The following is a 15597-nucleotide window of genomic DNA, read 5'->3' as shown; positions in this document are numbered from 1 at the left end:
TGTGTACTCTGTCTGCATGTACACCTGCATGCCAGGAGAGGGCATCATACCCCTTTATTGATGGTCGTGAGCCATCATGTGGTTGCTAGGAATTGAACTCAGTACCTCTGAGCCATCTCACCAGCCTTAAATAAAATAAAAATAAAAATTTTAAGAATATTTTTCTTCTTTTTTTAAATATTTATTTATTTACTTATTATAGATAAGTACTGTAGCTGTCTTCAGACTTACCAGAAGAGGGTATCAGATCTCATTATGGGTGGTTGTGAGCCACCATGTGGTTGCTGGGATTTGAACTCAGGACCTCTGAAAGAGCAGTCAGTGCTCTTAACTGCTTTTGTGTGTGTGTGCTCCTTGCGTTTCTTTAGGGTTATTTCCAGGAGCCATGGGTAAGAGTTTTGTTTAAAAAAGGGTAGGCCCATTAAAAGAGCTACACTGCTAGCCATCTCTCCAGCCCTAAATTTGTATTTGTAATTCCTCATGTATCCTTTTGGCTGCTGGTTTTATACACAAAAGTGAGATGGCACTAACATTTTCACACATGGACAGGATGCATTTCTAACACACACACACACACACACACACATTCTCAGTGATCCTAGCTCCATCTCTCCTTTTGTCTTTTGTGTATGTGTGCTCCTTGAGTTTCTTTAGGCTTATTTCCAGGAGCCATGGGTAAGAGTTTTGTTTAAAAGAGGGTAGGCCCATTAAAAGAGCTACACTGCTAAAGAAATTCTATCCCCCATCAGCCTTTAACTGCACCTAAATCCTCAGGAGAGAATGGCATTCTGTGAACCCCTTCCCCTCCCTCAGCAGTGTTGATGAGCCGGTTGTGTAGAGATCCTGTGCAGGTCATCACGGCTGCCATGAGTTAAGTGTCATTCTCATGTCATGACTAGAAATCAGTATTCTTCTTCCAACAGTATTTGCTGAGTCTTGGGAGGAGTTATGCAGACATCCCATTTATAACTAAACATGCAACAGTTGTTAATTCTGTGTCCTTTGGCATCTAGTCACAGCTCAACTTTGCAAAAAGAAGCAGGCGGCAGCAGCCTTCTGTGGCACGAACATGGTAGCTTAGAAGGCCATCTGACAGGCCTGTCGTGTCCATTTAGCAATTACTTCCCCCACTTAGTCATGGGGTGTGATCAGTTTTCAGAACCAAGTGGGAAACCTTTTCTCTGAAGCAAGCTTCTGTCTGATCCAGTGTGAAAGCAGATAGGCATCCCTGAAATCCACCTGCCAGTGTTACACCAGTAGGTTCATCTTGCCTTGCCAACCAGTATTGTTGCATATTGAGTCCACAGCAAGTAAATCTGTGGCTGAAACTTCTTCTCCTGCCTGCTACATAGCACTATCTAACACTTTCTAACACTGCATGTGTGTTGGAGTTTTATGTGCTTTTTATTGGGGGGTGATAGGTTAACCAAGCCAAAATAGTGATTGCTACCTGTATGGCTACTTGTAAGGGCCTCCCAACAGCTAAATAAATTACCTCGTAGCTAGTCTAGAGAAAGGACCATTGCTTAATCCAGTGACCCATGTACAAAAAGCCCTGAGCTGGGAGGTAGCATTCCTATGATGGCAGAAATCTTTAGTTACCACTGACCAAAAAAAGTTTGATTCAATCAACAAGCTATGTTGAGCAAATACTGGTTCATGTTATATGATTCACCAGAATTCAGTGAGGTTTATTTTAAATAGATCAATACATGATTTTTTTTTAAAAGCCTGTTTTAATCAAGAACCAATAAGAGTAAGTCTCAGGGAATCTAAATTATAAGACTTTGGGCATGTTCTGTCAACTGAGAGCAGACTGGAGGAAGCAGTGCAGCTGAGGCCTTCCGTCTCAGCTCCCGTTGTCCTCAGTGCAGAAGATGGAGATTATACTTTTTAAATAGCCGATCCTATTTGGTTGTGTTAGTCAGGGTTCTCTAGAGGAACAGGAATGAGTGAGAGAGAGAGAGAGTGAATGAGTGGGTGGGTGGTTATATACATTGTTAATGGGGTTCAAGACAACTGGTGAAAGACTTGTTGGTAGTCTCTAGATCTGGATTAGCAAGGGAGTGTCCTTCCCTGGAGGCACTATTCCCTTTATTCCACTTTGAACCAGGCCTTCCCTTAAACTTTTTTTGTCTTTAAAGATTTCCTCTGTAGTTTATCTAGATGGGTGTTTTGTCTATATGTACATTTGCACACTAGACTCCATGGGTACAGTCACAGATGGTCAGGAGCCACTGTAAGAGTGCTGGGAAGGGTAACCAGTGTTCTAACCCACTGAACTTTCCCTGCCACAACCACCACCCTTTTTTTTGGAGCTAGGGTTTCTCTGTGTAGTCCTGGCTGGAGCTCACTCTGTGGACCAAGCTGACCTTGAACTCAGATCCACTTACCTGCTTCTGCTTCCTGAGTGCTAGAATTAAAGACATTTGTGCTCCACCACCACCACCACCCAACTAAACTTTTTAATCTCTTTGAACTTGGTTCCATCTGGTATAACTGGCCTTTTAGAGGCTCTGCCAGAGCCTGACCAATACAGATGCAGATGCTCGCAGCCAACCATTGGACTGAGCACAGGGACCCCAATGGAGGAGTTAGGGAAAGAACTGAAGGAACTAAAGGGGTTTGCAGCCCCATCGGAAGAACAACATCAACCAAGCAGACCCCTGTCGCCCCCCAGAGCTCCGAGGAACTAAACCACCACTCCAAAGAGTACACATGGAGGGACCCATGGCTCCAGCTGCATATGTAGCAGAGGATTGCCTTATCAGGCATCAGTGGGAGGAGAGGCCCTTGGTCTTGTGGAGGCTTGATGTCCCAGCATAAGGGAATGCTAGGGCAGTGAGGCAGGAGTGGGGGGGGGGGGCAGCATCCTCATAGAAGCAGGGAAAGGAAGGTGAGGTGGAGGGTTGCAGAGGGAGAACTGGGAAAGGGGATAATATTTGAAATATAAATAAATAAAATAACCAATAAAACAAAAGAAAAAAAACTTGGTTCCAGCATTATATTTCTTGGTGCTCTTTTTCTTCAACTGTATAATCTATATTTCTCTTTGTACAACTTGCCCCCTTTCTGCATAAAATGATCGCTTATAACCACATGTCACAGTCCATTCTAGGCTGTCTTGAAACCTTTACCAGTGATATTGATCCAAAACTCTTTAATTTAACCACAGTCGCATTTTTAGGTGAAGGGAAAAACCAGCCACATTCTTTGCCAAAATCTCACAAGAATGGTCTCTAGTCCAGCTGAAATTTTTCCCTTCTGAAACCTTTAGAGTAGTGTCCCCAATGTCTGCATCACCCTCAGCACTTCTGTATTGCATGCTCTTAAAAGGATTGCCCATTAAGCTTGGCTTAAACTATTCAATCACCTTTTAGAGCTAACTCCCCTGTTCTCAACAGATAGTCAAGCCTGTCACAGTAGTAACCCAGTCCCTGGTCACTAACTTCTGTCTTATTCTGTTGCTGTGAAGAGAGATACCATGACCAAGGCAACTCTTATAAAAGAAAGCATTTAATTGAGGTCTTGCTTATAGTTTTAGAGGGTTAAGTCCATGATCATCATGGTGGGAAGCAGACAGGCATGGTGCTGGAGCTGAGAGCTTTACATTCTAATCCATAGACACAGAGAGAGACGGTGAGCCTGAAATGGGCTTTTAGAGTCTCAAAACGTCCTCCTATATACCTCCTCTAACAAGGCTACACCTCCTAATCTTTAAAGTTCCCCTCACTGAGAACCAAGCATTCAAACACCATGAGCATATGGGAGCTCATTCTCATTCAACTACCATAGTGGTCAACTATTGTACATTTTTGACCTTAGGTTCTTTATACATCTTCCCTCTGGTTTTATATTTTGGAAAATATTATTCTATCCTGTAGGCTACAATAATAAAGCTGACTTAACAGATCATTAGTAGTTAATTATCTACTATCCATTTTCCATATGTTTCATGTTTAATTATATTGCTAATTATAAACTTGAAAGGGAATGGCTTAGTTATTTAATTTTGACTAGTTCTTGAATGTTGTAGCTTTACAAAGTTCATTTCTAAAAGCCAAAGATCTGAAAGTAATTTGGCAAAGGCAGCCCATGGTTTTAAAAGTGTGACATTATACTATCACAGTTATTTTTACAGTAAGTATTTTACAAAAAGATAGATATGAAAGAGTAGTTTCTATATCGTTTAAGAATAGCTGCAGTATCTTTAAGGGGCACTAAATGAGATTATATTTGGAAAGGTGCTGAGTAATCACTTTGTAAATGTAGGAACTGAGTCATTATTTACCAGGCTGCTACAATGGAGTCTGTCTTACACTTACCTGGTAACTTTTCAAATGGATCTTTGTGAATTGAAAGAAACTTAATTATGATCCTTACTTTAAGGTGCAGTATCATAATTTAACACCTCCCTTGGCTTTTGTGGGGGAGTTTAGTTTGTTTTTTTGAGACAGAGTCTTAATTATGTAGCTCTGGCTGGCCTGGAACTCACTGTGTGGACTAGGCTGGCCTCTGCTTCCCAGAGTGTTGAGATTATGATGCATACCACAGTGCTGACAATGCTCACCCTCATTGTTTCATGTCACTACGTGCAAAGGAAATTTAGCCTCCTTAGAGCCAAATGTCCACAATGTAAGAGTTTGGGGTTTGATACTTTTTGAGTTTTTCTTGGGTCAACACTTTAGCATGGCATGGAGTTCCCTGAAAGTGGGAAAAAAAATAAAGAGTGCCATATTTAAAAAATACGTATTTTGTTAGCTTCAATAAAAATCTTCCAGTACTTAATGTCTGTAATATTTTCCCTTTTATTTCTTGCAGGAATCGTGGGGAAAAGCAAATGGGTACTTTTGAATGTGTTCGTAAAGTATATCAGACAGACGGACTAAGAGGATTTTATAGGGGCATGTCTGCCTCCTATGCCGGCATATCAGAGACAGTTATCCATTTTGTTATTTATGAAAGTATAAAGCAAAAACTACTGGAATGTAAGACTGCTTCTATGATGGAAACTGATGAGGAGTCTGTGAAAGAAGCATCGGATTTTGTGAGAATGATGCTAGCTGCTGCCACCTCAAAAACCTGTGCCACAACCATAGCATATCCACATGGTAAGAGAGTAGCTGGGCCAGAGGAGTGCGTGCCCTCTGGGGCACACAAGACTCAACTGCCATATAAGGAAGTGCTGTTCTTGATAGTCTTAAGTCTAGTGTTGCCATCAGTTTTAAATGGAAAACAAGAAGAAATGTTAAAAATTGTAATTTGCCCAAGGGTATGTCAAAAATGGATCTCAGATTTAAAGTCTTTAAAATACAAAGACCCAAGCAATTTTACATTATTTTATATTGCCACATTAAGCATGCCCACCAAAAAATTGCTCCTAATATATCCTATATTCATCTTTGCTATATTTCTGAATATTATTTGTCTATCGGGCTATATTTAATTTATACCTTTATATGTTAATGTATATGATGGAATTAGTGTGGTGTTTATAGAATTTGACTGGTTTCAGCAAGCTATACATTGAGTCACTGTCAGGAGTTTATAGTGACAGATCAGCTCTGGGCTCGATAAGAGGAGGGTAAAAAGGTTGCAGTAATGTTGCAGTTAAGTGATTTTCTATTTTTTTTCCTAAACAGAAGTTGTAAGAACAAGACTACGTGAAGAAGGGACAAAATACAGATCTTTTTTTCAGACATTGTCTTTGATTGTTCAAGAAGAAGGCTATGGGTCTCTTTACCGCGGTCTAACAACTCATCTGGTGAGACAGATTCCAAACACAGCCATTATGATGGCCACCTACGAACTGGTGGTCTACCTACTCAATGGATAGTGCACGGGCTGCCATACTGCAGAGCAGGAAGACCAAAAGACCACAGTGGACCATGGAAGCTTGAAGCCAGAAGGTGGACAGAAGACAGTAGTTGGGAAACATGTAACTACTATGGCTGAGTGGAAGTTTGGTTTTAGGAAGTAAGGTACCACACCACATTAATCTTTGAGCGAAGAAACCCTGGGCTGCCTCTTACAGAATGCTTTGAAAAGCATTCCTTTCTCAAAATTGCCATTTTCTCTACTATTGTTCACCAGCTCCAGTTTTGTTTTACTGGATTATGACATTCAGAATATAGTGTTAATTTCATGAGCATTTTTGGTTGTTTAAACAAAATCATTCCTAAGTATATACTGTACTGTAATTTTCCAAAGATGGTAGTGACAATGACAGATGACTAACTTGAACTTCTCCTGCAATACTGTAAAATAACAAGTGGATCCTCAGTACTAGTTCCCCAGGAGGGCCTGCCTGTTACAGTGTTTTATTTGACACCTGTAATCACTGTATTTTGACAACCAGTGAAGTAGTATCTAAATATTTCACATTTTCAACATTAAAATGTTTTGTTCACAGCTGAAAAATCTCCATCATAATGTGGACTTTAACATATCAAACAGATGCTCACAGCTAATGGTTTTGGACTATTAAATAAGCTAGTGGATCCTGACTCAGTGACGTAGAAAGCATCCTCATACCTTCTCCAATTATGTGACGCAGGAATGGGTGTAATTTTGATTCATAATGTGATTATCACAGTCTCATACCTACATATTATTTATTTTAAAAGTAGAAAACTAACGACTTGAATTTTTTTCTACTTACTTTCACATTAAGAATTTTAACCTTTGAATTATTTCCACATCTGTATAAGTTATTCTTTGTTGGTAGAGGAAATGGTAATTTTCACTTTTGCCCTTTATAGGCTCCTTGAAGTGATTCTAATATTTAGGACGATATAAATATTACAAAAAGACATGCTCAGCTATCAGATACAGCGAATCTTAGTTAGCAGAGAGCCTGTAAATGAGTATGCTACATTGGACAGATGTTCTTCCTAGTTCCTTAAATGCTCTCTCACAGAGTCGGGCTAGTTTTAGTTCATTGTGTTAACAAGATATATAGTTTTTAAATTTTGCTGTTGAGTCAGCAACATCTTTGAATACTTTAATATATATGGCCATTATAAAGGTGTTTGCTGAAATACTATAGATTTTCCTATGGATGTTGCTATACTGGCATATAAAACTTCTACAATTAAACTCTACTGTGGTACTCATCAGTGTACCTTAATTTTACATTTTGTGCAATGACTTTCTCTTCAGAATGACTTTGTGAATGCACTTTGTGGCCTTTTGAGGGGGTAAGAATTAGGAGAGAATTCATGTTAATTTCTTTAACATTGTTACGTATTTGGCAGAAGCAGTGTTCATAATATTTTTTCTGGATTTTAGGTATGTTTTGGAGATCTTACAGTATTTTAAGTGTGCTGTGTAATGCCACATTATTATGGAAAAGCCGCATGCCATTGAAAGCTTTCTCTGCTGTCACCAATGAAGTTTAATTCCCTCTTCAGTTCCTCACCTTGACTTCCTTGTAATCAGTAACTGGATGTTTTTGAGGTGCTCAATTGGAATTAAAAATATTCCAATCTATTTGGAGACCAAAGGCACATTTAGATTGTTACCTTTGGAATTACTGCAACTTTGACATCTGTTACATGGAACATACCAAAAAAATGAGCCCCTACCTGGGGGTTTAACTCAAATCTGTAGAGAAGGTCTTAGGCTATAGTGTTTGCCTCTTCAGGTGCCATTGATACTGCCTAATACAGCGTCATTTGCTCTGTGAGGATCCATAACACATAATTATGTTGAATGTAGGACATGTTCTTCTGTGTTACACAGGTCTCAGATGATGAAGAATGACATGAAAACCAGCAGCCAAGGAACAGCTTGTGTTGTCGTAGCAAATCCACAATAAGTGTCCTTCAGGGATGAACACGTAGTAGTCTGTATTTTGCAAGTAAAACTTACACTAACCTCTAGTGCATTGTACTCAGCTTTTAAAGTTAGCATGTGATCTGCAGGAAAGAAGGTTTTAGAGTCTCTGTTTTCTTGTAAAGCAACAGCTGGAAAAGAGCAAGGAGGTCTGTTTTTTTTTTCCCTGAGCATTGTATACTTTATGACAGAGATAATCCAAAAAAAGAAAATTATATATATGTTTTATATATTTTGTCTATGAAGTGTTTCTTTGAAGATGCTAATTGTAATGTTTTTTAAAAAGCGCATACTCTGAGCATTGGTTTTTTTAAAAACTTGTTTTCAATCTTTTTTTAAATGTCTGAAAGAACTAGGGTGGACCTCATTGTATACTCTCAGAAAACTGTACTTACTCAGTTGGGCTGGAGCAATAGCTACTAGAAGCAACCCTCACACAGCAGCAACTGCTGTGGCTCAAATGCTTGAAATTTGGATAATCCAGTTGGTGAATTGCCAAACTGTAGTGGGATACCATATAGTGCTTTAAGTGTCCAGGGAATGATCTACCGCCAAACCCCTGATGTTGGTTTGGTTTGGCTTTTTCTTCAACTTCAGTTTGTTTTATTTTTGTGGTGATACGGGCTCTTGTTGCCCATGATGGCATTGACTCCTGATTCTCTGCCTTTGCCTGCAGTGCCAGCATTACAGGCCTGCCCTCCATGCTCGAGAACCCTGTTCCAGGTCTCATTGTACAACTGTAGAACCAACCCAACAGCATTGTTAGATCACAGTTCCTGGACCTTTGTCCCATAAACCTGGATGTCCGCTTGTGGTAGCCGTGTTAGGATGAGCACAGTTTGGGGTATTCAGAAGAGTAAGTGTTCATTTACTAAAGTCTAAACATGTTTGGTTTTTTAAAAATCCAGGAAATAATAATTTCAGTTTGAAGAACTTAAGGGGGAGAAATCAGTCTTCCCCCTTTCTCTGAGGGCTCTTCTTCCTCAGTTCACATGCTTTTCTGTCCAAACTGCCAGTATGATAGGGACCCTGTGGGGCTGATGCACAGCTCACTATCCTCCTTTACTGAGACTTTCAACATTCCTAAGACGATCCATGCATCTGGGTAAATAAGACAACTTTACTGTATAAAATAAAGAGTGCTTTCTGCCCCCTCACGTACCTTCTCCCCTATAACTTTGTTTCTTCTTAATTGTACCTGGATTTTTATGCTATCCACTTTAGAAACTAAAGGACTATTTCTGATCAGTTATGCTAAAGTTTCTGAATGTACCCCAGTGGATGTGAATTAAATTACACCAATCAATCACAGTGTAGTCAGCTTTAAAAGAGCTGATGAGTTTTGCCCATTCATGTGAGTGTTGCTATTGTTGCATTTTTGTACATGGCTGCAAATTATGTGCATTTGTGTTCTGTTTATGTTAACTAGCTGACTTGTACTTGAATTAAAATTCAAAAATTAAAATATGCTTTTGAAAATGTGTTTTTTAAACTATGCATCTTAATATTTTGTAATGGTGAAAATATAATCATTGTACTGGCATGCTGTGTATAGAACAGATTGCGTTGCTCTTCTGAGTTACATATTTGCTCATTTATTCATGCAAAAAACTTTGTGCCTGTTAAATCTGATAATATCTGTGGGTATGAAAGGTCAGATAGTGTAATATCTTAATACCTTGTATCTGTTGGTGTGTGGTCTTACAAATCTATTGATCTTTGAGCCCAATGCTGTTTTTCTATCAAAACAAATCCAGTTCATACAGCATTGAACAATAAGAATCTGGCTAGATTACTAAAGTGATGTACTCTATCTAGGTAGTGACATTTTTACATTAACTTTTTTGTTCTAGTAATAGATTTCAAGAAAGTTAATATTTTTTAAACCAAAGAGCTTGTAGAATAACCAGGTGAATCCATACATAGTAGGGGATGTGGATAAAAACCATGCTGGTGGGCAGGCAAGGTGGCTAAGCAAGTGAAGGTGCTTGCTGCCAAGTCTGACCACCTGAGTGGGATTCACATGGTGGGAGGAAAAACCACTCCTCCATTTATCCTGGGAAGACCATGACACTTGACCTCCCACCCAAATACACATTAAATAGTAGTTGTTTAACTGAATTGTGCTCTTGGTTCCACCTGCTTTACAGTTGTCATGTTTTAAGTTTCCGAGTTTACATGTTCTTGCAGGCACAGAAACCCGGTCAGATTTGTCCTGTTGTATGGCTCAGAGAGTGGTATGATTTAGTTCATGTCCCATGTTGTGGGGGGAGGGGTGTGGGTTACTAAATGTTAAGTGGAGGTTTGGTCTGTTGCTGTGTTGAATGCTTAATTCTCTATCCCTAGGTGTAGTTGCTTCAAGGTGAATGAATTCTCATGCCAGCTTTTGCTATGCAAATTTGCTCCTTAATTTAAAACTATTGGTTGAATAAAGATGCCTACAGCCTGTAGGTAGGCAGAAGAGAGGTGGGTGGGGCTTTGGTTCCTTGGGCTTTTGGGGGTCTGAGGAGAGGCCAAGAGAGAAGAAAGAAGTCACCATGGAGTAGGTAGATCATGAGCACATGGCCATGAGGGCTGGCCAAGTAGAATCTGAGCAGCCCAGATGGAACTGGGCAAGTGACATCTCGGGATTATTGACAGAGAAGCAGACAAAAGGACATAGAGGTTTGATATCTGTCCAGACAAAAGGACATAGAGGGTTGATATCTGCCCATCTCTAGTGCTTTTCAGTCTTACTATAAATATAAGTGTTTTATGAATTTTACTTGGGAACTAAATTATCAAAGGTGGGGTAGAAACTCCTGAATATTTACCAGGCCTACTGTCACGTTTATACAACTCTTAGAGCATATTCATATAGATATTTCTTGACCTTTGACCTTTAATTTCTTTCCAAGGTACTTTTTTTTGGTTTTTTTTTTTTTTTTTTTTTTTTTTTTTTTTTTTTTTTTTTTTTTTTTTTTTTTTTTTTTTTTGGTTTTTCGAGACAGGGTTTCTCTGTGTAGCCCTGGCTGTCTTGGAACTCACTCTGTAGACCAGGCTGGCCTCGAACTCAGAAATTTACCTGCCTCTGCCTTCCAAGTGCTGGGATTAAAGGGGTGTGCCTCCACCGCCTGGCCCAAGGTACTTTTAAACTATAGTAAATAGAATTGTTTCCTTTTATTTCCTCAAGTATGTTTCTTACTGGTATGTAGGAAGGCTGTTGGGTTTTCTGTTAATTTTGAATCCAGCCATTTTGCTGTGTTCAACAGTTCTAAGAGTTTTCTGGTCTTAGTTTCTTTCTAGTCTTGTGTATAGAATCATACCATCTACAAATAGAGGTGTTTGGACTTTCCTGTTTTTATTTGTCTGCTTAGGTTATGGCTTTAGTTTAAGATTTCGAGTATGATTGAATGCGAGTACAGAAAAAGGACACCTTTGTGTTAACAAAATACATGTTGGTCTTGTAGTTTTTTTGATACTGACATATGTTCCTTCTATTCTGAGTGTATTTGAGACATTTAACGTGAAAGGCATAATAACATTTATTGATATGTATACTAAACTGTCTCTATCTCTGGGCTGAAACCAGCTTCATGATTTTGAACAATCTTTTTAAATGTATTCTTGAATTCTGTTTGCAAGTAGTTTGTTGAGAATCTTTGTGTCTATCAGGGGAATTGATCTAGAGTTGTGTTCTTTCATCTGGGTATGGTGTCAAGCTAATAGCACCATAAGGGGTTGGTAATGTTTCTTCCTTCTCTGTTCTATGGAATATTTGGAGGAACACTGGTTTTAGTTCGTGGAAGGTCTGATAAAATTAACCAGTGGATCATCCAGACCTGGACTTTTTTTAGTTTGGAGATTTTAAATCACTAATGTAATCATAGTTGCTCATCTTCATGTTATTTTTGTAGGCCATGTGTATCTATAAATTCACCCATTTCTTACAGCATTTCCAATTTAGTGGGATGTTAGTTTCTAAGGTAAGACCTAATGATGTTATAAATTTCATTGGCATCTCTTGTAATGGCCCCCTTTTCATCTATCTACTTATATTTACTTATTTGTTCTCTGTGTAGCCATACCTGTCCTGGAACTCACTTTGTACGTCAGACCAGCCTTAAACTCAGAGGTTCACCTACCTCCCTCTGCCTCCAGAGTGGGCCACTACCAACGGGCTTCATTTCCTTCCTTCCTTCCTTCTTCTTTCCTTCCTTCCTCCCTTCCTTTTTTTAATAATACCTATTTTCTTTTTTAACAATTCCTATTTCTTTTAGTCTAGCTAAGGGTTTACAGTTGCATTTAGCTGTTTAAATAACCAAATTTTCGTTTCATTGATTCCTAGTATTTTCTGTTACTGTTTCTATTTCATTGATTTCTTGCCTGATGGCACTGTTTTTCCCATGGAGTGATTGGGATTTGATTTGTCTTTGTTTTCCCAAGGCCCTAAGTTGTATCACTAAGTAAATTCATTTGCAGTGTCTTTAATTCTTACTGGAGGCACTCTTGGTGGTGCACGCCTATAATTCCAACACTTGGGAGGCAGAGGCAAGCGGATTTCTGAGTTTAAAGCCAGCCTAATCTACAGAGTGAGTTCCAGGACAGCCAGGGCTATACAGAGAAACCCTGCCTCAAAAGACAAAAAAACAAAAGCAAAAACAAAAACCCAAAAAACAAAAAAAAAGACTACCTTCATAATTTTTCCACAGATTTTGAAATGTTGTGTTTTCATTTTTTCTCTAGGAATTTTTTTAAGATTTCCTTCCCCGTTTCAGTTATTCTTTCATCATCCAGTATGGTAGGGTGTAGTAGCCCTATAGTTTCTCTCTCTTTAAAAAATTATTACATTTATTTGGGAGTGCACAACAACCAAGGAGAAGAGGAGGCAATAAATAACAACAGTGGGACAATAGTATCATTCCTGTCTACAGTCATTTGCTTGCTTTTGTGAGTTCATGTGAGTTTTCCAGGGTGGCACCCACGTAAACTTTTGCAGTACAGGTGGTTAATGCTGATTTGCAGGCCGGGGTGGAGCTTTATCCCATTGATACCAAACTCCCCTGTGACCAGCTATGTGTTGTCCTGTGGGACATAGAACACAGTGTAGGTAACGTGGATTAATGTGGGACCTTATCCCGTGGATGTCAGGATATCTATAATTAAGCTCTTAGTAGAAATAATGTCAGCCTGGAGAGATGGCTCAGCAGTTAGGAGCACTTGACTGCTTTTGTAGAGGACCATGGTGGGGCATGCCTTTAATCCCAGCTCTGGGAGGCAGAGGATCTCTGTGAATTCCAGGTCAGCCTGCTCTGCAGAGAAACCCTGTCTCAAAAAACAAAACAACAAAAAACTCGTCTGTGACTCCAATTGCAGGGATTCCAACTCCCTGTTCTGGCCTTCATAGGCAACAGACATACATACATACAGTGTACACACATACATGTAAGCAAACATGCATACATATCAAACCTTACCCAAAAAGAATAAAAACATCTTTGAGAAATCTAAAAGGTTGAATGTATCAACACCATCTTGACACACACACAAAATAAATCACTAAATACATATTATAAGCAACATTCAACCAACTTGATCTAGTTGGCATTTATAGAACACTCTACACAATGAATATGGCGTATTCAAAGTAGATCATGTGTTGGATGATGGGAAGTCAGAATAAATGTTTAAGAAACTTTAGAAAGGAATATAGAAAGATACCTGGAATAGCCTCACCAATATGCTGAAATTAAACAGCATACTTCTAAGTAACACATGTATCAAAGAAGAAATGGGATTTGTCAAGAAAACAGTTTTGAAGTAAACAATGTAAAAGTTTCAAAGCTTTCAGAAAATAGTATGCCCCAGAGGGTAGAGAACAACTTTTTTATTTTTTTAAAGATTTATGTGTATGAGTACACTGTAGCTGTACAGATGGCCATGAGCCATCGTGTGTGGCTGCTGGGAATTGAACTCAGGACCTCTACCGGCCAGCTCACTCCGGCGTAGTTCACTGTAGCTGTCTTCAGAGGCACCAGAAGAGGGCATCAGATCTCATTATGGGTGGTTGTGAGCCACCATGTGGTTGCTGGGATCCGAACTCAGGATCTTCGGAAGAGCAGTCAGTGCTCTTACCCACTGAGCCATCTCTCCAGCCTGAGAACAACTTTTAAAATAAGGAGAACACGAAATCAGTGCTGCTACACGAAACTTGGAAAAGATCAAATTAATCCTTAATGGAGAAAAGAGAATAGGAAAATGAGAAACATCTGTAACATCAACAAGAGTAAGAAGTTATTAGTGTGACCAGAGGCTTCCAGGCATACTTGAGACGTGCAAGTGGCCAAAGGGCAGCAAGCAAGAGCTCAGAACTGCTCAGAGAAAACTCTAAAGTCTCTTAAATGAGTCAGCACAGCGCATCTCTGATCATCACAGACTATACTCACAGCTGCTCCTCCCTCTGTTTTAGAGGCAGCTCCAGCTCGTGTGTGGCTCTTCCTGCAGAGGAATTAGGAGAATGGCTGCTAGGATGAGTCCCAGACCCAAACACTACAGGTGGTCTCAGAGCCACATTCTAGATTCCCCTTAGTTCTTTTTTGCTTTTTCAAGACAGGATTTCTCTGTATAGCTCTGACTGTCCTAGAACTCACTCTGTAGACCAGGCTGGCCTCAAACTCAGAAATCCGCCTGCCTCTGCCTCCCAAATGTGTGTACCACCACTACCTGGTGCCCTTAGTTCTTTTTTCTTTTTTTTTTTTTAAGTTTTATTCCAATATGATGAGAAAAGTTACATGATTTCAATTTATCTGAATTTGTTAACATTTAAAAACATATTTTAAGTAAACAGAATTAAATCACATTCTTGTTTTCCTTTTGTACCCCAACTCCTCCCAGAGACCCCCCTTCAATACCTACAATATCTTTTTTTGTCATATTCTTTAAAATTTATAAAATATAACAATAAAATGAGTATTATAAAAGTAGTTTGATATAAAACAACAATCAATTTGACAGTCTTATGTAGATGCTTGTCTACAGCAATACTGAAAATACATTTTCTCAATATAAATCTTAAATAACTCCAAACGTATTAATTGTATATTTCAAAATAATACATCAACTACTAATATTAAATGAACATAAATATATAAAGCGTTTTTGATTGTTTTGTATTTAGTAGAGCTTAAAATGTTGACTCTTACTGTTGTAACTTAGATACAAGAGTTAGGAACGTCAAGCAAAGCATTCAGTCTCACTCTTTGTTGTTCTCTTACAAGCCCCCTCCCAATTTAATTGTCTGCATTACTTTTGGGTATATAAATACTTTTAAAATATGTAAGCTGTTCTGAAAACCATAGTATAGTGTAAAAGCATGAAATAAATAATACTGCTACTAATAGAGAAGCTGACATAGGAGAAGCAAGATCTCAAGACCATAATGTACACAGCAAGAGACTGTCACAAATAAACAAGCTGAAACTGTATATGGATTGTATAATATTGGACCTATTTCTCCAGTTACTGAATTAGACCATTGGGTGACAATCAACAAATTTCTAATTCCTCATGTTTTTTGGATTTCAATCGATTAGGATATGTTGGTAATATTAATTTTCATATTAAGATATTAAAAATGTTACTTCCTGGTTTTGTTGTAAGTGGTAGAATTAGGTTTGTGTGGATTTGTTGAAAGATTACTTTATTGCTTCTTCTCGGGTGTAATTTTGCTCCTTATGTTGATGTTTTCCATCTATTATCCTTTGTAGGGCTGGATTTGTGGAA

General features: G+C 38.8%; 1 protein-coding gene across 1 annotated transcript in view; it reads left to right on the top strand.

The window, feature by feature from the left end:
• Slc25a36 (solute carrier family 25 member 36) overlaps positions 1-9315 on the top strand; it is a 42112-nt gene extending 32797 nt beyond the window's left edge. The window contains exons 6-7 of the mRNA XM_031343406.1: positions 4822-5111; positions 5643-9315. Of these exons, the coding sequence (XP_031199266.1) occupies positions 4822-5111; positions 5643-5836 (484 nt within the window). The 3' untranslated portion in view covers positions 5837-9315. The remainder of the gene's footprint in view (positions 1-4821; positions 5112-5642) is intronic.
• Positions 9316-15597: the final 6282 nt, after the last annotated feature.

Source organism: Mastomys coucha, unplaced genomic scaffold (assembly GCF_008632895.1).
Source record: "Mastomys coucha isolate ucsf_1 unplaced genomic scaffold, UCSF_Mcou_1 pScaffold23, whole genome shotgun sequence".
NCBI classification, from domain to species: domain Eukaryota; kingdom Metazoa; phylum Chordata; class Mammalia; order Rodentia; family Muridae; genus Mastomys; species Mastomys coucha.
The sequence above is the reverse complement of the archived record's forward strand: the minus strand, read 5'-3'. Positions and strand labels throughout refer to the sequence as shown.